The sequence below is a fragment of the Hibiscus syriacus genome, unplaced genomic scaffold, assembly GCF_006381635.1.
Source record: "Hibiscus syriacus cultivar Baekdansim isolate YM2019G1 unplaced genomic scaffold, ASM638163v2 tig00110482_pilon, whole genome shotgun sequence".
In the NCBI taxonomy this organism is placed as follows: domain Eukaryota; kingdom Viridiplantae; phylum Streptophyta; class Magnoliopsida; order Malvales; family Malvaceae; genus Hibiscus; species Hibiscus syriacus.
Window position 1 is genome coordinate 715,258 of NW_024062758.1, and position 25,914 is coordinate 741,171.

Below are 25,914 nucleotides of genomic sequence, written 5' to 3' on the forward strand. Positions count from 1 at the left end.
AATTTTATATATTTACTGTGCCACATTAGCAAACCATTAAAAGTTTAACGGTCACTAACATTCAGGGATCACATCTTAATTAAAACAAAACAAAAGTGACCAAATATTATTTTTTAAATTCAATGATTAAAAATTTATAAAACTCAAACAAAAGTGACCGCCAATGTAATTTACCCTGAAAAAGACAAACTGCACTAAATAACATTTAATTGTAGGTTATGTGTCATTTCTATCCTTAACTTTAAATTATTTAAATTATTCTTAGTTACTGACTTATTTTTAGAAATTACTCTTTAATTTTTAGGGGGGGGGGGTGAGAAAGGGAGCCGTCATTGAAAACCATAAATAAAATAAAAGAAAGAGGAGTCTTTTCAGTTCTGTAATTCCGTTCCATACCAAAGACAGACAAAAAGGGTGAAAGCTGAAAGGCAAAGGCCGTTGCTTCTTCATTCCTATCAATTTTGAAAGATGAACGGCGGCCCGTCTGGTTTCAGTGCGTTCTATTTATTAGAATTATTGTTTTCTTTGATTCTTCTTTTTCCTATTTGTCTTGAAATTTCCATGAGTTTGTATATTACTGTGTTGCAGATAATGCTCCAGTCGCAAGAAGTTTTATTGTTGCATCTGCGTTCTTCACCGTATTTTTTGGGATCCAAGGCCGTTCGTTTAACCTCGGACTGTCCTATCAGGTAAACCCTTGTTAAGTAGTTTCGCTTTGAATCTGTTTTTTTTCCTTTTTCTTAATTTAAACATTTCCTGTACGAATTATATTCGGCAGTTTTTTAATTCTAATGTTAATTCGTGTTCGTGGATACGTGGTCATTTTTTTAATGTTTATTGTGTGAACTAGATTCTAGGGTTTTTCCGTGATGCGTCTTTGATCTACCATTTCAATTTCCACACAAGCTGTTGTTTTTCTATTTCCCAATTTATCAGGATTGGCCTTTGCTTTTCTGAAAATTAATTTCAAAATTTGTCCTGTGTTTTTTATGGAAAGAATGAGGAATGTTTAATCGTTCTTTTGGTTTTAAAGTGGATCTTTTATTGAATGCATAATTGTTTTGGTTATCAATGCATCAAGTAGATGACTTTCTTTTACCTTTTATTCCCATCAACTACTGATCTAGAAGACTTCATTTCAAGCAAGCCTTGTGGTTGGGTGGATAAGATGAAAGTGATTTCTAAGTTTTCTGTTTTCCACATCATTGATCTTTCATAGTTTTTTAATTAGTTTCTATTAATCTTACTCTGAGTATATCATTTGTTTAGATACATGAAATTCATCTTGTAAGAGAACACATATTTGAATGATATTCAATTATTAGTTTGTGGTTCATCTTATTTTGGTCCATTAAGTTTGCTCAAAATCAAGTATTCTTTTGTCACTGATTTGACTGAGGTTTAGAATTGAGATACCAAGTAGAGATTGCTATCATTTGGTTGCCCGTTATGAACTAGAAGAGCTATGGACTAGAAGAGCAATACAATAGTAACACATTTTCAACTCAGATTTCTAATCATATGTTGTAGTTAATCTCATAATTCAGACAATTTCAACAACAAACTACATTTTCCCTACTAGATGGTATTAGCTATATAGACACATTACTTCATAGTATATTTAAGACCATATCGCTAGAAGCTCATCGGGATGCATACAAGTAGTAATTAAGTAGAAAATTATGATATAAAAACAGTTTTTGAAGTATCGAGCCCATGAGGAAAACAAGCTTATATTCACCCTCTTAGTTTAATCCTTAAGCAATTAACGGAGCCTGCTTTATTTTCTTTGAATGTCTCAAAACATACATGATACTTTTTTGTACTACTTCAATCTTCTTTGTGTCTGTCTATAGGAATAGTAGTGTTGTACTAGTTGGTGCTACATTTTCTCAAAGGAAATTAAACAAGTGTTGCTATACTGTTCAATTTGTTATTTGTTCAGTGTGCAAAGTTACTCATTTTATTTAGATGACAAAAGAAGAATGGGTGTTTCTTTTATTTTCTTCTACAGGTTTTAAGTGCATCTGTTTATATGCTGAATAAAACAAATTCAGGAGGCATGCTAATGGTAATTTGTTAAGGGCATCTATTTATATACTTAACTCAGAAATGGGAAAAAAGGAGTTAAGGGGAGGTGGTATTACTGTGTTAAGATTTCTTGTCAGAAAAAGCCGAATAGTAATGGTAATTTCTCTAAAAAATGGGAAAACGGGGTGGGGTGAGGGTATTTAGTCTTAACTATACTGTAAAGCTGCTAAATATATAGTAAAATTAAATGATGGTAAAGAAACTGTTTGTAGTGCCATGTTGTTAATGGATGATCTCTCCACACCAAAATTAAGTTGAATGGCATTGCATTTCTTTAATTTTCTTTAAGATGCCTTGTGATCGTTTAGGTTATTTTTTATAGCTCTTTCTGATTGTTCCATCGTTATGACAGGATATTTTCGGAAAACTTAGCATATGGAAGCTAATCACATCAGTTTTTGCCTTTTCATCTACACCCGAGCTGATGTTTGGACTTTATCTACTATACTACTTTAGGGTCTTTGAGCGACAAATTGGTTCCAACAAGTACTCTGTGAGTAATCATAGCATTTATACTATACCATTGTGTTTTGTTGTGTTTGTTGTGATATATATACACGTTTCTTTAATGTTGCACCCAATACTTGTAGAATTAAACTATTACTATAGGATTTATGTTTCCAGTGTAGTAAACTACAGTAACCTAACTGTACTAATACTGTGACCCTTGTTAGAAGAGGCCCTGCCATTTAAGCGAAATATCTGAGTTTGGTTTGGTTTTTCTTTTGTTTCACTTTCTTCTGATATCAAGAGAAATAGGAAAGTGTTGGTCAATGTCATATTATGTGCAAGTGTTTGAGGTTTTGTGGGTTGTCTATCAAATAGAAATTCTATTATTTTAGGATTTTAGTCACTAATAAGTTTCTAGTTTGATAAGATCAGAACTGAGTATAAAGGAGACTGTAGAAGCTGTATTTACATGATAGAATTAATTCCAGTAGATCGATTCTCTACGAAAGTTTGCATACTGATAGAAATGGAGAGAGAGACAGAGAGAAATGTTATTTACATAGTTTGATTCTATCAATGAATTCTTTGTATAATAAAATAAAAAAAATATTAATTTGAATTTAAACTGAAATCTTAAGCTACCTTACTAGCAATTTGAATATTTTGAAAATCTTGGATTACAAGTCTTTGATTACTTATATAAGAAATCTGAATTCAGAAATTGATATCCATATTCAAATTTAGGTTGCCAAAAACAAGATGAATTATCCATGGTTGTAAAAATTACTGTCACGTACTGGTAACCCATCCAGAGGAGTTATTATATAACATCATTAAATTTGTATTAAATTAATAGAATGAGCCACCATCGATAGACCTTTATGATATTATTACGAAATTTCACATGTGATGGTGGAATCATCAATTGAAGAGATTCTCAGTTTGACTTGCAAAATGGTTTATACTCTTATATTTCTTTAATTGGCTGCTCATTTTCTACAAAAACCAAAGTATGCCACCCCCTTCCTACACATAAATTTGTCTGCTTTGATTATGCAGGTTTTTATTTTGTTCTCAGTAGTGGCTTCATTTCTCTTTGAGGTTGTGGCTCTAGCTATCCTTAAAGGTATGTATTGTCATATCATTCCATGCCATTTTCTTCTAATATAAACCATGTTGTGTCAGTCTTTCTCAGTTTGTATATTTTCTTCTGGTGATAGTTTTTTTGGTCAACTTTCAAAATTCTTTTCCAAATTAAGCAGGAGTGGGAAGTTCAACTTCCCTTTGAGCAATATACCTTTCGGAATTTTATGTGATTATACCTGTTTTACGATGTTAAGATATTGTTGTATAACTCGCAATCTAAGTCATACATATTGGCTTCCAACAAAAAGGCTTTCCTTTATTTTCTTAAAATTTTTAATGAAGACAGATTTTAGACATCAGCATGTTTGATTGTTATTTGTATGCAGGATTAAATATACTAGTTTTCTATGCTGAATTGGTGATGCTGATGGAAAATTTACTTGAGACTTAATGTTTACAGATCCCACAGCTAACCTGCTTACTTCTGGACCTTATGGCCTCATATTTGCCTCATTTGTACCTTTTTATTTTGACATCCCGGTTTCAACATGGTTTCGAATTTTTGGTGTTCGCTTCTCCAATAAATCTTTCATCTATCTAGCTGGTCTTCAGGTAATGAGTGAGTAATTAGTTTTACTGCTTAGTGTTAGTCTTCTACTTCAAGGCCCAGTGACAAACTTCAGTTTCTTTCTTGCAGCTTCTTCTATCATCTTGGAAAAGATCTCTCTTACCTGGGATATGTGGCATCCTTGCTGGTTCCTTATATCGTCTAAATGTCTTTTGCATCCAAAGGGCTAAGGTTGTTTCCAATCTGATACTTAGAAATTTTTGCTTCGTTAACTTTCCTTTCTTGGAGACATGGGGAAATACATATAGATTTCCATCTATGCTATAGATTGAAATGCGATTCTGGCTGCAGCAATGGTGGCTATGTTTTCTGTATAAACCTATTGATGAATGGTCCTGTTCAGGGGTTCTATTATAACAAAGTCCCTACATTTCAAACGGTAGTGAATTATGCATATGTAAATTTTTCTTATGCATATGCACTTACTTTTGCACTGCATTTTATCAGTGGTGTGTGCCGAGGAAAAGAGAGTGGCATATGGAGTGGAATGGATGATAGAGAAGAAAAGAAACAAAAAATAGAAAATTGCTTTTTAGTTTAAATTTAATTGATTTTATCTTAATAGATGTCACACTTTCCATTTGGCTTGACATGTCATTATCAAAAATGAAAATTAGCTCACTAGCTGCTTCATTTTGATGGTGTTAGTGATGTTCCGTAGATCACTGATCAATAGATGCAGAGGAATTCATTTTGGTGATATTCTTGTACAACATTTGACTGCAGTTCAGGGACCAGTTGTAGGATTTTATATTTTTTAATGCAGCAAATTAATTTTCCATTTTGTTTCTGTTTATTAACACTGATTTTACATGAATTAGGAAATATTAGTTAAATCAGAATGCCACGCAAATTAGAATAAAATTTGAAAACTATTAACAGCTTTTTATCGAAGAATTAAATGTTTTGAAATTCAAAAGATCTAGCTAAGGAATAGAGCTTTATTGGGCAAATGGGTATGGAAGTTTGGTTCAGAGAAGGATTCTTGGTGGAAGACATTGATATGCTCCAAGTATAATGTGGGGATGAGTTCTATTGTTCTAGATGATAATCTGCCCTCTAATGCGTCTTGGATTTGGAAAGGTGGTGTTAATAACTTTCGGACTAATGATTCTTTTGGGTTATGCTTTCGGAATAATCTTGTGCTTCAGGTGGGAAAAGGAGATTCAATTAGTTTTTGGCATAATTCATGGATTTCTAATTATTCTTTGAAGACTATGTTCCCAAGAATCTTTGCACTGTCAGTTAATAAGGGGTTGTGGCTGATTTTGGGTGTATGTCTAATGGGAAGTGGGTGTGGGATTTACAACTTAGGAGGAACTTAATGGATAGTGAGTTTGAACATTGGATGGAAATGATGGTATTGTTGGATAATTTTCAACCTTTGTTGAAGGGTGGAGATCGTTTGGCGTGGAAAGGTAGTGGGGATGGTGTGTTTTCGGTTCAATCTTGTTCAGATTAGTGTCAAGTTTATCAGACTCAGATAATTCATGGTTGGAGGTTGTGTGGAGGGGTTTAGTTCCACCAAAAGTGGAGATTTTCCGTGGCAAATTATTCATCAGAAGCTGGCTGTCAAAACTGTTTTAATGAGAAGGGGAGTCAATAATATCGATCCCCTCTATGTGTGTTCTGTGGAGTGGAACCAGAATCGGTTAGTCATTATTTTTTTCGTGCGTCCAGGTTTGGCAGATTTGGGTCAAAATCCTCCGTCTGTGGAAAGTTATCTCAGTTCTTCCTAATAATCCGAAGGGCTTCTTACTTTCATGGGTGCAGTTAAGTCCTAACTCGGGTATTTGGAGATTTATTCTAGGAGCTGTTTTGTGGTCTGTCTGGTTGTGTAGGAACCATATTGTTTTCAAGAAAGGCAAGTTCGATAAAGCTAATTTGTTTTTCTTGGTGAGGTATAGGGTGGCGTCATGGTTTTTAGCTAAAAACAAGGATGTGTCTATCCAAGTGGACAGCCTTGTGGGAGATCTTTCTTTGGCGGATTTGATTAAGTTCCCCTCCAATTTTCGGCTGTCAAGATTAAATTGGTGTCCTCCTCCTATAGGTTATTTTAAGATGAATGTTGATGGGGCTGTTAACTTTGATTGGAGAAGAAGTGGTGTTGGTGGAGTTCTTAAAGATGCTGACAAGAACAAGCTGGTTTCTTTCTCTAGAGCATTAGGACCTTGTTCTCCTATTCTTGCTGAGATTTTTGCTATTAAAGTGGGGTTAGCAGTGTTTTTTGATTCAGTTTGGAGGGATAAAGGTATTCTGATTTTGGAAGTGACTCGTTCCTTGCTGTGAAGTGGATCAACAGCCCAGAAATTTGTCCGGTTCACCTTGTTGATTTGATCTCAGAAATTCATAAGACAGTTGTGCAGTCTAATATTATTATTAAGCATATCAGTAGATGTATTAATGTGGAAGCTGATTGTCTAGCTAAGTCAGAATTGGTTAGAGAGTGTGAAGTTTGTTTTTTGAGTAGTGGTTATGGTGTTTTATTTTGGTTATGTTTCTATGTTAGGTAATTTTATGTAATGGTTGGTAACTTGTGTAATTATGGGTTATTAATATATTAAGGCACTCTTTTCCTCCTTCCGCTATTTGTCTCTTTACAAGAGGCAACTATGATGGAGGTTTTTAATGAGGCCTTCTATTCCTATAAAAAAAAAGATCTAGCACTGCAAGTGAAGCCATTGAATTTATTGTGATTAAAGGTGATCTGTCCTGGGATTTTCGTAGAGCTTATGATTCGGTGGAATGGCCGATTTTACTGAAGTTATTGAAAGTCATGGGATTTGGAGATAAGTGGATTTCATGGATCGATCGTTGCATCTCATCTGCTTCTATCTCAGTTCTTCTCAATGGCTCTCCTACTGAAGAATTTCAGATGGGCAAAGGCTTAAGGCAGGGCTGCAGTTTGTCTCCCTTGTTCAATTTAGTAGGGGAGTTACTGAATTTAATGTTGATCAAGGTTGTTAATTGTGGGTTGTTCGAAGGGTTTAGCATTGGTGGGGTTGAAAATTCCTTTCGTCTGACTCATTTGCAATTTGCAGATGATTTAATTCTGTTCTGCAGGGATTCTCCTATGCAGATCCTGAACATTAGGAGAGTGTTGAGGATTTTCAGTCTTATGTCAGGGCTGAACATTAATCTGTCCAAGAGGAAGTTGTATGGTGTTAATTTGGAAGATGATACTTTAAAAGAGTGGGCTTCTGATGCAGGTTGTGGGGTGGGTGTTTTTCCTATGACTTACCTTGGATTACCGATTGGTTCTATAAAAAATTCAGACCTGTTGTGGGAACCAGTAATACAGAACTTCACTTCAAAGTTAGCAGGATGGAAAGCTGTAACACTTTCATGGCTGGAAGACTGGTCTTGGTGAAGGCAGTGCTGTCCTCGTTGCCGATTTTCTTCCTATCTCTTTTCAGAATTCTCCTAAGGTTAATCAAAGCTGAACTCTTTATGGCCAAATTTTTATGGGGGGAAGGTTCAGGAAAGCGGAGAATTCATTGGGTTAATTGGGGTGAGGCGTGTCACCCTATTGAGAAGGGTGGTTTGGGTGTTTTAGATTTGAGTATGATCAATAGAGTGCTACTCGGGAAATGGGTTGGAAGTTTGCAAACGAGAAAGATTCACTATGGAAGGAACTAATTTGTTGTAAACATAATATCAGTAATTTAACTCTTTCAATTAGCAAGGCTGTTTCTCACAAAGACTCGTGGATTTGGAGAGGAATATTGAATAACTACGAGAAAAAGACACAATTGGTGAGTGCTTGAGGTCAAATTCGAAGTTGCAAGTGGGGAATGGTAGGTCAATTGCTTTTTGGAATGATGTTTGGGTTAATAACTCAACTCTGAAAATTCAATTCCCAAGGATATTTGCTCTTTCTACTAATAAATGGGGCAATGTTGCTGATTTTGGTAGTTATGATAACAGTGGTTGGGTTTGGAATATTCATTTAAGGAGGAACTTATGCGATTGGGAACTGGACCAGTGATTTCTTTAATGTCTTTGATTGATAATATTGAGTTGATTGAATCAGCTGATGACTTTCTGGCATGGTCAGGAAAGGCGATGGTATGTTCTCGGTTAAAGCATGTAGGTTGACTCTCCCTTGCAGACTGGAGGGGATTTCCATTGGAATAAATGGGTGTGGTCAGGAATAGTCCCTCCAAGAGTTCAAACCTTTTTATGGCAGTTATCTCATCATAAAGTGGCAGTTAGAGTGGAGCTTAAAAAAAGAGGGGTTCCCCTGGATAATGTTCAGTGTCCTTTATGTCTAAAGGATGAAGAATCAATTCAACATCTGTTCATTTCTTGTCCAGTTGCAGTGGAACTGTGGAATGGATTTCTAAGATTATGGGATTTATCATCAGTTTTGCCCAAAGATCCCCTATCTTTATTGTGTTCTTGGTCTTATCTAATGGCCTCGTCTTCTATTTGGAAGTTTATACCAGGGGTTGTTTTGTGGTCTTTATGGAAGGCTAGGACTCAGTGGTGTTCGAAAACTGGGAACTTGATTGTGCTTTACTGTTTTTATTTCCAGATTTAGACTAGCCAAATGGTTTCTAGCCAAATTTCCTCAAGTTAAAATTCTGCCTGACTTATTGGTAGGGGATCCAACGCTTGCAGACAAAAGTTCTACTTATCCGACTAAGAAGAAGAAAGATCTATGCTGGGTGCCTCCTCCACCAATTTTTTTAAATTCAACATTGATGGGGCAGTAAGGCTTGATGGCTTAAGAGGTGGAATTGGAGGAATCATGAAAGATTCAAATGGATCTACCCTAATCACTTTTTCTATTGCTGTGGGACCTGGTCCCCCATTATTTGCTGAGTTGAAAGCAATTAAAAAGGAATTGATTTATTTCTTTGCTCTCAATGGGTGGTGAAAGGTAGACTTGTTCTAGAGAGTGATTGCTTAAAGGCAGTGGAGTGGATTTTGAGCCCTTCTTCTGCCCCTGTGTTTCTTAGTTTGATGGTAGGAGAAATTGGAGCCTTAGTTACTGCCAAGGACATTATGGTTAGATGGATTCCTAGGAGCTGTAATTTGGAGGCAGATAAGCTAGCTAAGTAAGGGATAGGCTGATGGTTGTTTGTTTCCCGTCGTTATTGTAGTTATGTTCTGTTTTTTCTAGGAGGGCTAGAGTGTAATGTGTATCTTATGTAATTCGGGGTTAGAGTGCAATGTTTATCCTTTGTAATTCAGGTTTATTAATAAATTGAGGTACTTTTTCCTCCTTCAATTAGTTGCCTCTTATAAGAGCCAACTATGAGGGAGGTTTTTAATGAGACCTCCTATTCCTATAAAAAAAAGGTTTGTAATTCAGGTTTTTGATGGTAGGAGAAATTGGAGCCTTAGTTACTGCCAAGGACATTATGGTTAGATGGATTCCTAGGAGCTGTAATTTGGAGGCAGATAAGCTAGCTAAGGAAGGGATAGGCTGATGGTTGTTTGTTTCCCGTGTTATTGTAGTTATGTTCTGTTTTTTCTAGGAGGGCTAGAGTGTAATGTGTATCTTATGTAATTCGGGGTTAGAGTGCAATGTGTATCCTTTGTAATTCAGGTTTATTAATAAATTGAGGTACTCTTTTCCTCCTTCAATTAGTTGCCTCTTGATAAGAGCCAACTATGAGGGAGGTTTTAATGAGACCTCCTATTCCTATAAAAAAAAGGTGATCTGTCCTGAAGAAAGTTCCTCTGCTAAAGAAGGGTTATTGAATTTTGCTATAATAGCATTATTTCACCTTTTTAACTATTTCTTTAGTTGCTCCATCCAATTTGTAACATCTTTTTCAATTAGTATGCTGATATATTTTCATTAATGTTATATTTGCTAAAGTCATTGTTTTATTTTCAGTTCCCCATGTTTATTACATCCTTCTTTTTGCGGCTTTCTTTGCCCTCTATGGGGAATTCACCTACAGCACCAACTAGGAATCTTGCAGGAAATGTACCTTCCTACACAACTCGCCAAGTGGAGGCAAGTATTTTTTAAAAATGCTTCATTTTAAGAAATTTCTTACGACATTTTTTCTAGGAAGCAGAATTAGTTGTAATTTACATGCCGACATAAACATGCATATTGTCAACTTGTATCATGAAGCATGTGATCGGAATCCGAAGTTGGAGTTACATCAGGCAAGGGCTGAGAGGTTGCATACAATTATGTTTTTCAGATGTATTTTATTCATGAAACTTGCATTATGTGGTGCATATGAATGTTAATGGTGTTCAACTGCTCTTATTATAGTATGCTGCGGATGTTTAACATTTCAATGTCATAATATTGCTATTGCTTTAGTTTGTTAAAGTATTACTGCTTAGTGGTCGGCGTTAGGTGGTATTCTATAAGATTCAATAATATATCCTCTTCTCTTCTATAAGGTTCATGCATTCTTCTGAAGGTTGACATTATGATCATATGTAACTTGATTCAGTAATATTGATGTAACTCTATGCGGTGTACCTTAGTGTGTGAAACCACTATATTGATGAATGTACTTTTCTTTTTTATGAAAGTCTAAATCCTCCATGTATGCAGAGCAAAAATGTCCATACAGTTACTAGATTGTCTATACAGCCCTTTGGAATACTGAATGGCGAAATGCATATGACAGCCATTTGCTGCATGACCATGATTAGTGAGGATTTATGGATTTGTGACCCATAATTATCGTTTAGTAAGATTTACTAAAAAAAATGCAAAAACTTGTAATAGAAGGAAGAGTAGTGGGAAATTCTAACTCCTCTGAGTGGAGATTCAGGCATTTAAGCAGAAACATAAGAATCTGCACTGAACTTGAGATTAGCTCCTTCAATCCCTTCAGAATTCTGACTCAATGTTAAGTATTATCGGAGGTTTCTGAGATTTTGAGCTTTATAGATATCAAATCTGTTAGCAACGTTTGAAGGAAAAAATAATCTTCATGGATTGACCGATTACATACATTGATAAGATCATGTAGGTTGGGCATTCTGTTAACCATTATTCCAGCTTTTGGTGAACTGTTGTATTTTCAATAGACATTTAGTGGGTCAATTGGTTTCTATAGATTTTTGACTAATTTTCCCTAAAGTTGTTTGTTTTATGAAAAGGTTTACTCGGTACCACTGTCATCCAACTATTAGATTCAGTGTCAGTCATGTGTTGGTTCTTCCATTTCTTGTATTTAACTGCGAAGATTTTTGAATGATTTTTGGATTTACATTGACCACTGATATGCAAAGCCTTGAACTCTTTTGTTTTCAGAGAACCTATCGACCCTCAGTTGCACCTTCAGCTGTAGAGCCATTGGAGGTCTCTGTTGCTACCCTAGTGTCGATGGGCTTTGATCAGAACTCAGCCAGGCAGGCACTTGTGCACGCTAGAAATGACATCAATGCTGCCACCAACATCTTCTTGAAGCGCAGGCCCACTAATTGAGACAGAATTGCCAGCGAAAAGTGGATGCGCAGATGTTATTCCATCGGTCTAAATACTTTGATCATTCAGATATACACATTTTGATTTCAACCAAACTGCTTGCCTCCTGGAGTTCAGTGGCATTCCGAGATTTCACTAGGGAGCACTATTGTCTTCCATTTTGTTTCCCACTCTTATTCCTGTTGTAGCTTGTAGTTTAAGTTATCATACACCAATGCAACAAATTTTTTGAAATTGTTTACCCTCATGCATGCGTGGATTATTACACGTGGGGCTTATGGTCCCAAATTACTGACAAGTTTGTATATTTGCATGATTTGAATAGACAATTTAGGCACCCTTTAGTTACAGCCAAATCTCCTCATGATTACCTGAATTTGGTCACTTTTCTCGGATGAGTTGTTTTACCAATTCAGTCTATATTCGACTTCTGCAGCCAGTGGAAACTGTAATTAATTTTTTTTCCACTCGGAAAAAGCTAATTTCCCACTCAGGTTTATCTTTTATTAATTTAGAAATTAGAACCTGCCAGTGGAGACACATCACCCTTCCCCCTTTCATCATTTTCTTTTATTGAATTTTATTTTTTCCCTCCATCTAATAAGATGATTATTAAATATTTTTATTTATTATAAGATCGTGACATATGTTAACATTTTGGATGATTATTAATTTTTTATAATTAAAATTATGATAAAATTGATAGAATATATAAGTAATGAGAATTAAATATGTAATTATTAAATTTATTTAACAGTAATATCAATATTTTCCTTAAAAGTTATCATTATTGACTTAATTAATAATATTTTCCTTAAAACTTTTTAGTGGAATGGCCAAAATAGAACTTAAGTTTAGTGATTATACAAGTAGTTTACCCACTATAATTTTGTATTAAAAACAAAAGGACAACTTTATATCAGTAGTATAAATAGTAAGTTGGTATTAAATAAAAAGATCAAAATATTAAATGTTATACATATTGATATTAGATTAAATTATAAAATTTTAAGGAATAATTCGTTAATATATATAAAATATAAGGATAAATAGTTTATTAAACTTTTATTTAATAGTGGGATCAAAACAGTAAATTTTATAAGATTATTAAATTAGAAGTTTTGGTTCTCTTTTCAGTTATTTGATCGAGCTCCGAATCTTGGGTTTTAGCATATATTTCGCTCGGGTAATTCCTTCCACCTTCTCTCGTTTTTTTCTCATTTCCCCCCAAACAAAATTATTGGAAACGCCTGTTGTTTTACTTTCTTTTTCCAAAACGTTGCTGTTTGTTTCCTTTAGCTCAGAATATTGTGGTTGGTTTTGCAAATAATTTACAGATTTGTTCTGTTTATATGTAATTTCCGTGTATTTAATTTATTTTCTAAATCAGTTTCGTTCATTTGAAACAAATGTTTTAAAGCAATATTCTTAGTGTTCCAATCCAGGTTATTGTAATGGAAGATTCTGATTTATTTTCGGAGCCGCCGCTTGCAACCCAAGGTTAGAAAAAGCTTCCATTCTTTCTTGTTTTCCTGTTTCTTTCTGTGTTGTTTTCTTTTGGTTGTTTTAATTAGATTTTGAATCTCTTGGCAGCTCGTGCTGGTGTCAGCCCAAATTTAAACGTAAAGCCAGTTGAAACTTCTGGCTCAATCCCTTCAACGCCCCCCCCGCGCGCAAAATTACGAAGGAGGCCGCTATGGTAGCATCCGCCGCCATTGATGCAGTTCAGGTTGTCGAGCCCGAAAATATTGTGGCTGACAGTAAGAGCTCCCAAGTAGCTGACACAGATTCTCTGCTTGCTGAGGCTTCCGTTTGCGAAGATACAAATTCGTGCTTTGAAAGCTCAGTTGGAGACGTAAAGAAAAACTATAGTTTCTATCTCATTGATTAGTAATTATAGTGCTCGAGCTCTTTCATTAATATCTGTATATGGGTTTGGGATATGATTTTCCGTGGATCCTAAAATACATGAGAAAACTAACGAAAAAAAAGTTAGCAGATCGATTATTTGGTAGATTTTGGCACATCGATTTCATATGAAGTGAAAAGGAAAACACAGTTCACTATTGGCATTATTTTCAGAATGCAGACTTATTTTCTGGGTTGGAATGTGTTGATCCTTTATGTACTCAATCTCTAATAATGATGGAGATATTCGGAATGATAATGAAGGCAATAGGACACAGGAGAAGAACGGTACCTCTGTAAAAGTTTCAGAATTTCTTGTTTGTATTTACTACCCTGGATTAATTTGGTTTGAATATTTGTTTAGTTTCAGGAAGCAGGAGCCTTCCCAATATTGGTACCATAGTTGTAAAAAGCGCACCTGAGGCGCAAAAGCACAGAGGCTCACTGGACGGGGCTTTTTCAACATTGAAGCGAGGCACGTAGCCTAGGCGCAGCGAGGCTCTGAGGCGCGAGGCTCAGTCGAGGCGCAATTGAGGCGCGATGTGGGCTTAAAACCTTGTAATTATTACTGCATGGCCTTCTCTTCTATGCATACATGGTCTGCAAAAATGAACGACCATTTTCGTTATATTGTTTCAAACAAATAAGCTTTGTAATCGTTTTTGGTCCTTTCTTCACCTAAGTTTATTTATCTATCAGCATTTGATATTTTCTTTTCCGCTCATCAAAATTTGTGACAGTCTAAAAATTAAGCAAACCTATAATCATCGTGATGTCATTGATCCAATCTCTTTGGATGACATTGATGAAAGTAACGAATGGTTGCTTGGTAGAATGGATGAGGATGAAGAAGAAAATGAAGATTATGTGTTTGATGATGACGATTTGACATGGAAGGATGTTGGTATAGCTTCCGGAGCTTATGAGCGTGACCATAATACTAGAAGAAAGAACGTTGCTAGTTCAAGCTCGAAAGGAAAGGAAAAAGCTAGACCACACCTTGTAGATGAAGATGATGAAGATGATGAAGTTGTTATACTAGAGGAGGGTGACACTGAAGAAGAAGACATTGGGGATTGTGAGACGGATGAGGAGGAAGATGATGACATACCACTTGACGATGATGATGAGGATTAGTTTGATGTTTGATGATGATTATCAGTGACTTTATTTGATGTTTTGTTTTTGCATGTTGAATGTTTTTGTTAAACTTAGTACTTGATTATGCTTGATAACTTTTATGACGTTAGGTTGGTATTTTGAATTTGAGAATAAACTCTATTGAAGCCTAATATTGGGTATCTATGGTATTTGAGTTTGATTGCATTAATATATACATGTGTTATAATTTTTTGGATATCATGCCTCGCCTTCGTGAATCCCGCACCTTTCATGCGCCTCGTGCCTCAAGGCTCCAGGACACTTTGCGCCTCGATGCGCCTTGAGCCTTTGATAACTTTGATTGGCACTCTAGATACTATATCAGATATGAAGATTACCTCTGGTATGTGATGGATTGATTGCTATGTTATTCATACTCCTCTGCGGGGTGTTTTGTTGTGCCTTTCTAATGTCTTTGTTGATGTTTAGGAAGGAAATTCAAACCCAAGCCCAGGCTACAAACTAGCGTACTCAACTCACCACCTGTTGTGGTTGAGTCGGTTATGCATCCTCCAAATGCTCAGTTTGGTCCTTCTAAAACACTCTTTGGAGAGAGATCAATTCCTGACTTGCCAACCGATCATGTTCCCAATTGCTCAACTCCAGATCCTTCCACCTCTGAATGTCCGGTGAATGAGGAATTTTCAAACCTTGCAGTAGCTGCTAACTCAGGTGTTGATCTTTGGGAAAATGTTCTTGTCGTGGCTAGAGAAGTGGTAATTTTTTCTTCCACTGCTTCTCCTGTATCTAATCTTGGACATGGATAGAACTCATTTCCAAGTTTCATTATGGGATGCTATACTGCTTATGTTCCTTTATTGGTTCTTGAGTTCTAACATCATGGAAAGGAACACCTCTCTAGTATCCAGTCCTTAAAAGTCCAAGCAGTCTTCCGAGAGATGAGGTGAATGGAAAAAGCAAAGCAAGAAAGTGGTTGAGAGAGCAGGTGACTAATCTGAATATTGTTGATGATCTTGAGGATGGGACTTGTAATGACAATGGCCTCGCTGCCGAACACCCCTTAGTTATGCTATCAATGAGGATAAAGACGACAACAATTGTGATGAAAATGACAATGGTGAATGTAATGTAGAACGTGTATCTGCAAAGAAGAAACCTTCCAAGAGGTCAAAGAAACCCGTGAATGAAAGTGAAAAACTTCCTCGAAAACATAAGATAGCTAACGAATCTCAGGTGACTAATCTGCATGTTGTTGATGATCTTCAGGATGGGACTTGTAAACACGATAGCCTCGCTGCCAAACACCCCCTTAGTTATGCTATTAATGAGGATAAAGACGACAACAATGATGATGAAAATGATAATGGTGAATATAATGTAGAGCACATATCTGCAAAGAGGAAACCTTCTAAGAGGTCAAAGAAACCCATGAATGAAAGTGAAAAAACTCCTCGAAATCATTAGATATCTAGTGAAGCTCAGGTGATTAATCTGCATATTGTTGATGATCTTGAGGATGGGACTGGTAATGACAATGGCCTCGTTGCCGAACACCCCTTTAGTTAAGCTATCAATGAGGATAAAAATGACAACAATGGTGAATATAATGTAGAACATGTATCGGCAAAGAGTAAACCTTCTAAGAGGTCGAAGAAACCCGTGAATGAAAGTGAAAAACCTCCTCAAAAACGTGAGATAGCTAATGAAGCTCAAAATCATAAGAAAGTCAATGAAGCATCAGATAATCCAGAAAAAGAACAGCGGAAGAAATTTTCTCATTCAACTCGTAGAAAGAGAAGATTTTGTTGTTACAGCTTCTAGATTTCAAAGCTATGTCGCTTTATCTGTTATCTATTACCTACTAAAATATATGTTTTCTTTTCCAGTGGATGAGTCTTTACTCAACATGCCAGAGGATGAAATCGACTTTGCAAGGGTGGCCTTGAAGGATCTCATTCTACTTGCTGATTATAAGGAGCGGTTAGCAGTATGAGTTCTATTTTTGTATAAAAATTATGATACTTCCCCCAATCCTGCAAAGACTTTTGGCGTTAGAATATCAGTTCTATTATCTTTGCTGATACATTGCTATTGTCCTTTACCTGACCCAAATCTGATGTGTTATGCAGAAGAAAGAGGCGAAAGCTTTAAGAGTACCTTTGACCAATCAAATGAAATTGAGTTTTAGAATTTTGTAATTGTTTTCAACATTGTATGCAGTATATTGATTTATGGTTTTACTACTTTTGTGCAGTACTCAAAAGTGATTTGATGAATTAAATGCTCAAGATGAAGAAAGCCCGTTGCTTCAGAACAAGACCAAGGTTTTGCAGATGATCAAGTGAGTGCCAGTGCCAAATCAACTACCTACTTCAATTACCAGACTCACATGAACAAAACACCCAGAGTAAGATGGTCAAAACATGACACAGAGTTGTTTTATGGGGTATGTGCTTGAAGAATTTCTTGTCTTTGTTGCTTCCATTAGAAACCAACTAAGCTTTATATCATCGGAGTAAAAATATATATATCAAATGTTTTCCTTCTTGTGCTAGTGTTTGTGTGGTTACAATTTTGTTTCGGTTTAGTACTGCAAAAATTTGTGATTGAACCATAGTTGGCATGTTGGTTGGGAGGATGTGTCTTGGCCTCTCGGTATAGGTTTGATTAAGTTATTATGAATCCTGTTTTAGGTATTATGAAGATACATAGACTAGGTTCTCAGGATACTTCTGACCACTTTCTAGAATGAGTCTAACCAGAATTGTTAACACAATATTTGGTGAAATGTGTTTTAGGCCATTCGGCAATTTGGACCTGATTTTTCATTGATAGAACAACTTAATCTCTTCATGTATTTCACACCATAGCTCTTATTTCCCTTTCTTTCTAATCTCAACCGTGTTCCATTTATGTTCCTTTTCATTGATTGGTGATGAGATAATCATCCAGTTATGAAATTTGAGTATTTGACAAGGGAATTTAGATGGACTGCTTATTATTCATTACATTTTATATCTTCATGTGCTTGCAGGAAGAAGTAGCAAAACCCGAGCAGGATGAGGATGTAGCAAAACCGGAGCAGGATGAGGATGTAGCAGTGAGAGGTGATGAAGCTGATGTTACTGACGACCACAGGACTTTACAGTTTGATGAAATGGTTGATGATCATGAAATATTGAGTTCATATAAAAGCGCATTTTAGGAAAATCTGAACCCCAATAAAGTAGTTTAGATTTTCTTAACTTGTCCAAGGTGAGGTTCCTTTGTTGTTATGTTTTCATCAAATGCTTCACTGATTATTATGAGCTCGTCATGCTTACAAAATATATCAAGTTAGGAATCCCAACCCCAAAAGGTAGTATAGATTCTCTTAGAATGTTGGGAGAAATTAGCATATTGATTATTTCTAACTTCAAATCCATGTGTTTTTCAATCCATCTTTAGCCCAGCTTGTGCAAAGGGCAATCTTTTTGTACAAGGGATTAAAGATTGGAGTAGAGATTTTTGTTTGTTAAGAATAGAGAGAATTTAATCATTTGTCTTAAGATATTTAGTAGTTGAAGAACCTTTTATGGCTTCTAGAGGCTAGGCTAGGCTAGAGAGAATTTAGTCCGCGATTTCACGAGGCGGATTGAACTTAATTGCCCACTCTGATGTGTCTTTCACGTTGTCGGAGGCTGCTGTGGTTAAGGGAAACCGGGCTGGAGGAGAGTCCCGGAGTTTGGATAAGGTTTTCAAGTTGGTCGAAAAGAATGTTAGCAAGAAGGCGGCAATGGCACCTGTGGATCCTCCTAATGAGGTTATTATATCTCAGCTTTTGTTGCACCAGAAGGAAGGTTTAGGATGGTTACTCCATAAGGAGAATTCAAATGAGTTGCAGCCCTTCTGGGAGGAGAAAGGAGGATAATTTGTAAATGTGCTGACAAATTATCAGACTGATAAACGTCCCGAGCCTTCGCGAGGAGGGATTTTTGCTGATGATATGGGATTAGGCAAGACTCTAACTTTGCTTTCTTTTATTGCATTCGATAAATTTGGTAGCGTCGTTCCAAATTCTGGTGATTTTGTTGTAGAAATGCTAAGAAGGGAAAGGGGGTAGAGTTGGTAAGCAAGGTACCGGGACACGAGAAAAGCAAAAAGCAAAGGGGAAATCAGTGGTTGTAGCTGATGAGTGTCTCAGTTTTTTCGGGAGGAAGATTAATTCAAAACTAGCTCTCAAAAGAAAATCAAGTAAAAGCCAATCTACTACACATGACAAGTCCTTTACCAACATGATATTAAATTTTTGGATGATTAATTTTATATTCCCAATGAGAAACCATGGGATATACAAGCACAAAGCAGAATTAGAAGTGAAATATCTTCCAGGAGTATTTTGTTATCTAAGTCTTGAAAATTGAATCAATTAAAAGAAATTGTACTTCATCTGGGAAAACACTAAAGCAGTAGTCAACTAATCCCCATCTACAAAACCATCTTATTTCTAAGGATTTCTTTAGAGCCAAATAAAAATCCTAGATTCTATAAAATGTATAAATAGAATGATAAGCTAAGCTCTATAGAATTATCTTGAGAGGAATTATTAAGTAATAAATACCATTAAAATTAACCCCAAAATAAAGTTAAAAAAAGAAAGAGAGGGAGAAGAGAACCTGACGGGACAATTGTTGATGGTACAGGGCACGTGCAGACTCCTTAGTAACTGGGGATATTATACCAACACTCAACAACCAATCTTGCATCTCCTCGTCAATAGTTCCACTTGTTTGAGAACTCGTTCCAGACAAAAACTTTTGCCTCATTTTTTCTCCTAGCATCACCATCTCTTTAGCTTTACTCTGAAAATCCAAAAGAGTTCTAAATCTTGAACAATCAGAACGAAAGAAAACAAGCAAAAGCAAGAGACTAAAAAATCATTAACTACAGCTCGGAACCTATCTTTGCAATAAAAAAACAAAACTACATTGAACCTAATCAATCCTTTCATGCATGCCATTGACACAAAAGTTTAAATATATCATGTCCTAACTTATGATAAAGATATTATGGCTAATTACTACTGGTTCCAAACACTCAAGACACGTTCCACTTGCATTCACCGATGTCAAACATTTGAACAAACACTCAAAGCAGAAACTGAATCAAGAATATATTATATTTCTTCTTTCTGGTAAAGAAACCGGACACTTCAATGTAATAAAGAAGACAATTTTCCACTACATCTGGGTTTATATTTCAATGCAATGATACAATTTTTACATCAAAACCAAAGTCCCTATAATTTGCTTCCATTCGTTATAATTGAATAAAATGAATCACATTACCATGAGAGCCTTTAAGTCCTGAAAAGCATCCTGCAAACTCTTATCAGTGCTCTCCCACATTTCTTGCTCCTTCCTTAAAATCCCCGCCACCCCAACCATTCTCACGGACCCGTCAGTCGAGTACAACCCCCGCCGGTTCCTGTACCTGCCCTGTACCAGAAGCTAAACCCGAGCCGGAACCAGAACCTGAACCTGAAGTCTCATTACTCTCTCGCCCGCCAACTGTCCCAAAACTTCACCAAAAACCCATCACAGTCCCCCTTCCCTCGAACCACTGCCGTCACAACAACTGATCTCAAGCCCGAACCTGTACTGGAACCAGACCCAGAACCCGTATCTAAAACCCGACCATCGGATGAGACGAGGACATGGAAGCGGATCCTGGGGGAGTGGAACAGGCAGTTGAGAGATTTTTTTGGGAGAAGATATGGGAAATGGAGGCAAGAGGGACGGATGAGGCGGAAGTAGGGGTGGTGGCGGAAGAAGAAGGGAGCCAGAGGAGGCGGTGGGTGGTGAGGATGAGGATACCCGATTTTAAGAGGGAGAATTGGTAATCTTCAGGTTCGATGTCCACACCGGAAAGAAGGTGGCATTCAATTTCGTTTCGTAGGAAGACAGGGCGGCCGCTGCTCGTCACCTCCGCCTTTGTAAGGGGCTTTTCCTTGGCATTATTTCATTTTTGTCTAAGGATAGATTACCTAAAGTCACTAGTAGTATTTAAGTATTTTTTTCCACTAAATATTTTAAAATTAATTATTAATATTTTTTATTTATAATAAATCGATTATTTAAAGTGATCAAATATTGATATAGCATATTAACCAAATTGATTTGGTATTATTTTGTCACCCAAGATGATTTATTTAATATTTTTATATTATTAATCTGCATTTAACATAGTTTATGGAAAAAATAAGATTTTCAATTATACAATTAGTAAATAATTCTTTCAGCGATTTCGGCAAAAAATATTTAACCTTAAAAATAACTACTCATATGTTCAGAAAACTTGATCCATCTGAATTATGAAAAAACAATGTTGCATGTAGTTATCACAAACTCAACTTAATGTTGTAGACACATAAAAGGAGGCACACAAAACCAACGTAGATATATGATGAAAATGGTAGACAGTAACAAGACAATCAACAACAAGCTAGGTTATCCATCAACTACAATAAAACCAAAACATAAAAAATATACTTAATTATGTAATTGTAATAAGAAATGTTACAATTCAAAAATGTTTAATTAAGATCTCGAAATTCTCCCGGCCCGCTCTCTCTGGCCTTCATATTATATATCCAAAGAGTATATATTATTCTAACTTCATACAAAACTTTGTTTAACAAAAGTCATGATCAGCCCAACGATATTTATAGTGTTTTTGTAACATCCTCAATACCTGATTAGTGATCAAATTGTAAAGTTTTAGAATTTGGTGACTAGAGTAGAACCATGGATTAGTTCAATGATTTATTTGGAAATAAATCATAAAAGTTGTTGGTAATTATTAAATGAAGTAAAGGGTAAAATGGTAAATTGACAAGGAAAGATATTTTCTTCCCTTTATTAGGAGATTAACACGTGGGGGAGAGGAAGATGAAAACTCTCTTCTTATTCACTTGCTTTCTTCTTCTCCAACGTACCCAAGTTAGGCAAAGGTGAGTTTCTTTATTTGTTGATTATTAGCTGAAATTTAAGGTTGAGTTTTGATTATTAGGTGATAATTAAGCATAAGAAGAGCTTAAATTATCTTGAAACAATAAGATGAAGAGAATAGAGGGGATTAAAGAAAAGAGAGGAATAAGTGAAATCACGAAAAATGGTTCTTTAATGAGGTTTTAGAGTGAATTTGACTTGTCATCAATCTAATTAACATGTATGAAGTATTAGAATTGGATTTGTAACATGTTAAAATTTTGGTATGATTCTTGAATTTCTTAAGGAGAATAGGATATGGAGGTTAAAGAAGTGATTATTGAGTAGAAATGAGGGCAAATATGTATATGTAAGTAAGAAATATAAAAATGGATGAAATATGAAGCATTTGAGTTGAATAAAATGGATTTTAGGGCTTAAAATGCAAATCCTGGGCAAGGTGTATCGATGCACATTCAATGTGCATCGATACACTCTTTAAAGAAGAAACATCGAATGCAAATGGTGCATTGATGCATAAGGAGTGCATCGATGCATCCCTTTAAAATGAAAACATCGAAGGTAATTTGTGTATCGATGCATGGGTAGTGCATCGATGCACATGTTAAAGAATGCATCGATGCACTGTAGCATGCATCGATGCACTTCAAGGGGAAATTGAAATAGACATTTCTTCTGGTCTAAGAAATGATAGATTAGATTATAACCATGGGATACTGATATATATCAATGTATAAATATGTAGATATCAAACACAAACAAGTTCCAGGTTGTGTATTAAGTTAAGATTCGATCGAAAGAGAGGAAATCATAAAGTTGATTGAAACTTAGTGAGGCCAAGGTGAGTGCAATTTTATTGTACTTATGTTATCAAATAAGCATTGGCTTGCGACGAGCCAGTGACGGAGTTACTATGGTAATAAGTAACTCGTCAAATGTTATTAGATCTGTGAATTCTATGTATGCATGAGTATATGTGACATGATTTATATGATTCATATGATATATGATACTAAACTACATGAATATATGAGAATATTGTATCAGTGGAATGATAGGTTTGACATGTTATTTTATGTGATACATGTTTACATGATCACAAGACATGAGTTATATGAAAGAGAAAGTATATGTGATATGTGAAAGTGAATCATATGTTTACATGAAAAGTGACATGAATTGCATGAAAGTAAACTATGTGACTATATGCACATGTGATTTGTGACAAAAGAAAAGTAATATGTAATCATAAGAGCAATGAAAGTATATAAGTGAAAAGGCCCATGTGATGTATATTCAGAGCTAGAGGTATAGTTGGCATGCCAAAAGTCGAGGGTTTACCTATGTCTTTCGAGACATATGGACAGTTTACCTAGGTTCTTCGGGACCTATGGATAGTTGCTGAGGTTCTTTATGACCTCTGGATAGTTGTCGGGGTCTTTGTGACCCTCTAGATAGGTCATTCGGGACATTTATACGAGCTGTGGTGATAGCATAGTGGTGCACAACCTCAATAGACTCACGTATCTACAGTTCTCACATGTGTACCATGGGCTAATAAAGAGATAACATTAATAAACTGAATATGATGATATGTTTGTTTCCTTATGAAATGTTATGTGTAATATATGATGGTACAAATGGTAATTATAAGATTATATGATAAAAGGAATCAATGATAGTGATAAGAGATATGAATGATAATGACATATATGTATGTATTTGTTACATATAACAGTATATGAGTTGTAAGAAATGATTACTAGTAAATGTTTACATTATATGTTTATTGCCTCACTAAGTCATAGACTTAGCGTGTGATTGTTTCACACGTAGGTTACAGAAGTGAGAAGAGTAAAGAGCAATGTGGAGCAAGACAGGTCAGTTCTCCTTACCGAAGGTCAGATCAGAAGAAAGATGAATAATATGTATGTTAACAACTAAAGTTTTAGTTGGCATGTATTCAAAATAATGTATTGTATAAGCTCTGAATAGTTTTGTAAACGTTTTGAATAAGTTATATGTTATAAAAGTTTTAAATTATTCATTAATTTTGTACAAGCAAAAGTTTTGAAAAGTCAATGTGATACCTCGGATCCGGGTCGAATACGGGTTGGTGGTGTTACGTTTAATGGTATCAGAGCTAAGGTTTAGGCGATTCTAGGCTTAAACCGAAGTCAAATGAGTTTTAAAAATGTGTACATGTCAACATAGAGTGAAAATTTCTTATCTGATAGGGTAAGAAGGGTGTTGTCTTGTTAATAGAGTTAAATTGTTTATATTATATAAGATAAGTGAATACTTGAGAATGATTTAGGAGATATATATGTTATATGATATGAATTGGGTGATAATATGCACACATGATATGTGATAGAAGAAATAATATGAGCACATGACTATATGAGAGCTTCCAAAGTGAAGCACAAGGCGATAGACATGAAGGTAATAATATTCACCTGCCCTGGCCAGGCAGGGAGAAGAGCGAAAATCTTAGGGAATGTCTGTATAAGATTAGAGAATGTTTCATGATGTTGAATGAATGTATAGAAATAATTAAAAGAGTTAAGAGCATCTGAGTTCAAGGGTGAATTCGAGAAAGGTTATGTTGTTACAGACCTTTGAATAAATAATATGAAGATAATGTTAGATGGTTGTTATTTCTCCAAAGTGGAGAAGTTAAATTGAGAAGTTTCGTTATTATGAGAGAAAACTAGAGTATGGTGGACAAATATCATCATAAGAACGTTAAAATATCAAATGATGTGGTTAGAATTGTATAAGAGTTTAACAATAAGTGCATCAGTGATAATTTTATAAAATGAATGAAATCAGAGTTATGGATTTGAAACAAAGAAATAGTATGGTGTATAAGCAAGAGTGTGGATATGATAAGGGTTTATACTCTAGAAGAAAAGTTAGCGTTGGCTAACGAGATTACATGGTGCAAAATATGTTGATCATATGAATGAGATATAGTGAAGGAAATAACGATACTTATGGTTGAGGGAAAGTAAGGATTGAAAGAGAAGTATAAAGTAATATCAAAAGATCATGTGTATTAAAGTACAGACAAAGATTAAGAAATGATGAAAGGTAGGATATATGATTGGTTAACTAGGGTTTGTGCCCTAGATTGAATAGATGCTATTGACTAGATATTAGAGTAAAAGAGATAGAGTTATAAGATTGGAAGAAAATATAAAGTTGAGTTAATCAATTATGATGTGAAACTGAATATAGTTGTGTATTCTGATCAGATCACTATGATGTAGAAAAGGAGATAAGTATTTGCATGAAACCTTATGGAAGAAAAAAAAATACAAGTATAAGAAATGATAAAGAATGAAGCTCTGTATAAGAAATGGCTGATCAAAGTTATGAAGATGCAATGGAGATTGGTACATAAAGATGAGTATAAGTGATAAGACGAGAGTATATGAATATGAAAGGAAATATATGATTTATGTATAAGGAGATTTCAATTTGGAACAGATAAAGGAATAATGGAATAAAGCAAGGAAAGATTAAGTAAAGGAAGTAATATGAGAATATTAGAAGATATGTTCTTACTGATATGTTCAGTGAAAATTCGAGGAAAAATTTTCTTTAAAGGAGGAGAGATTTGTAACATCCTTAATACCGAGTTAGTGATCAAATTGTAAAGTTTTAGAATTTGGTGACTAGAGTAGAACCATGGATTAGTTCAATGATTTATTTGGAAATAAATCATAAAAGTTGTTGGTAATTATTAAATGAAGTAAAAGGTAAAATGGTCAATTGACAAGGAAATATATTTTCCCCTTTATTAGGAGATTAACACGTGGGGGAGAGGAATATGAAAACTCTCTTCTTCTTCACTTGCTTTCTTCTTCTCCAACGTGCCCAAGCTAGGCAAAGGTGAGTTTCTTTATTTGTTAATTATTAGCTGAAATTTAAGGTTGAGTTTTGATTATTAGGTGATAATTAAGCATAAGAAGAGCTTAAATTATCTTGAAATAATAAGATGAAGAGAATAAAGGGGATTAAAGAAAAGAGAGGAATAAGTGAAATCTTGAAAGAGGGTTCTTTAATAAGATTTTAGAGTGAATTTGACTTGTCATCAATCTAATTAACATGTATGAAGTATTAGAATTGGATTTGTAACATGCTAAAATTTGGGTATGATTCTTGAATTTCTTAAGGAGAATAGGATATGGAGGTTAAAGAAGTGATTATTGAGT

At 35.2% G+C, this 25,914-nt stretch overlaps 1 protein-coding gene and 1 pseudogene across 1 annotated transcript; one reads left to right on the forward strand and one right to left on the reverse strand.

Moving 5' to 3' along the window:
• Positions 1-365: 365 nt before the first annotated feature.
• Positions 366-12,025, forward strand: LOC120128776 (rhomboid-like protein 20). The gene is made up of 8 exons (XM_039146409.1): positions 366-493; positions 589-689; positions 2,444-2,584; positions 3,601-3,667; positions 4,088-4,239; positions 4,325-4,426; positions 10,107-10,229; positions 11,499-12,025. Exons 1-8 carry the CDS (start codon positions 469-471, stop codon positions 11,670-11,672), a joined length of 885 nt encoding a protein of 294 aa, XP_039002340.1. The 5' UTR covers positions 366-468; the 3' UTR covers positions 11,673-12,025.
• A 1,900-nt stretch (positions 12,026-13,925) lies between these two features.
• On the reverse strand, positions 13,926-20,699 carry LOC120128612 (annotated as a pseudogene).
• Between the last annotated feature and the right edge of the window lie 5,215 nt (positions 20,700-25,914).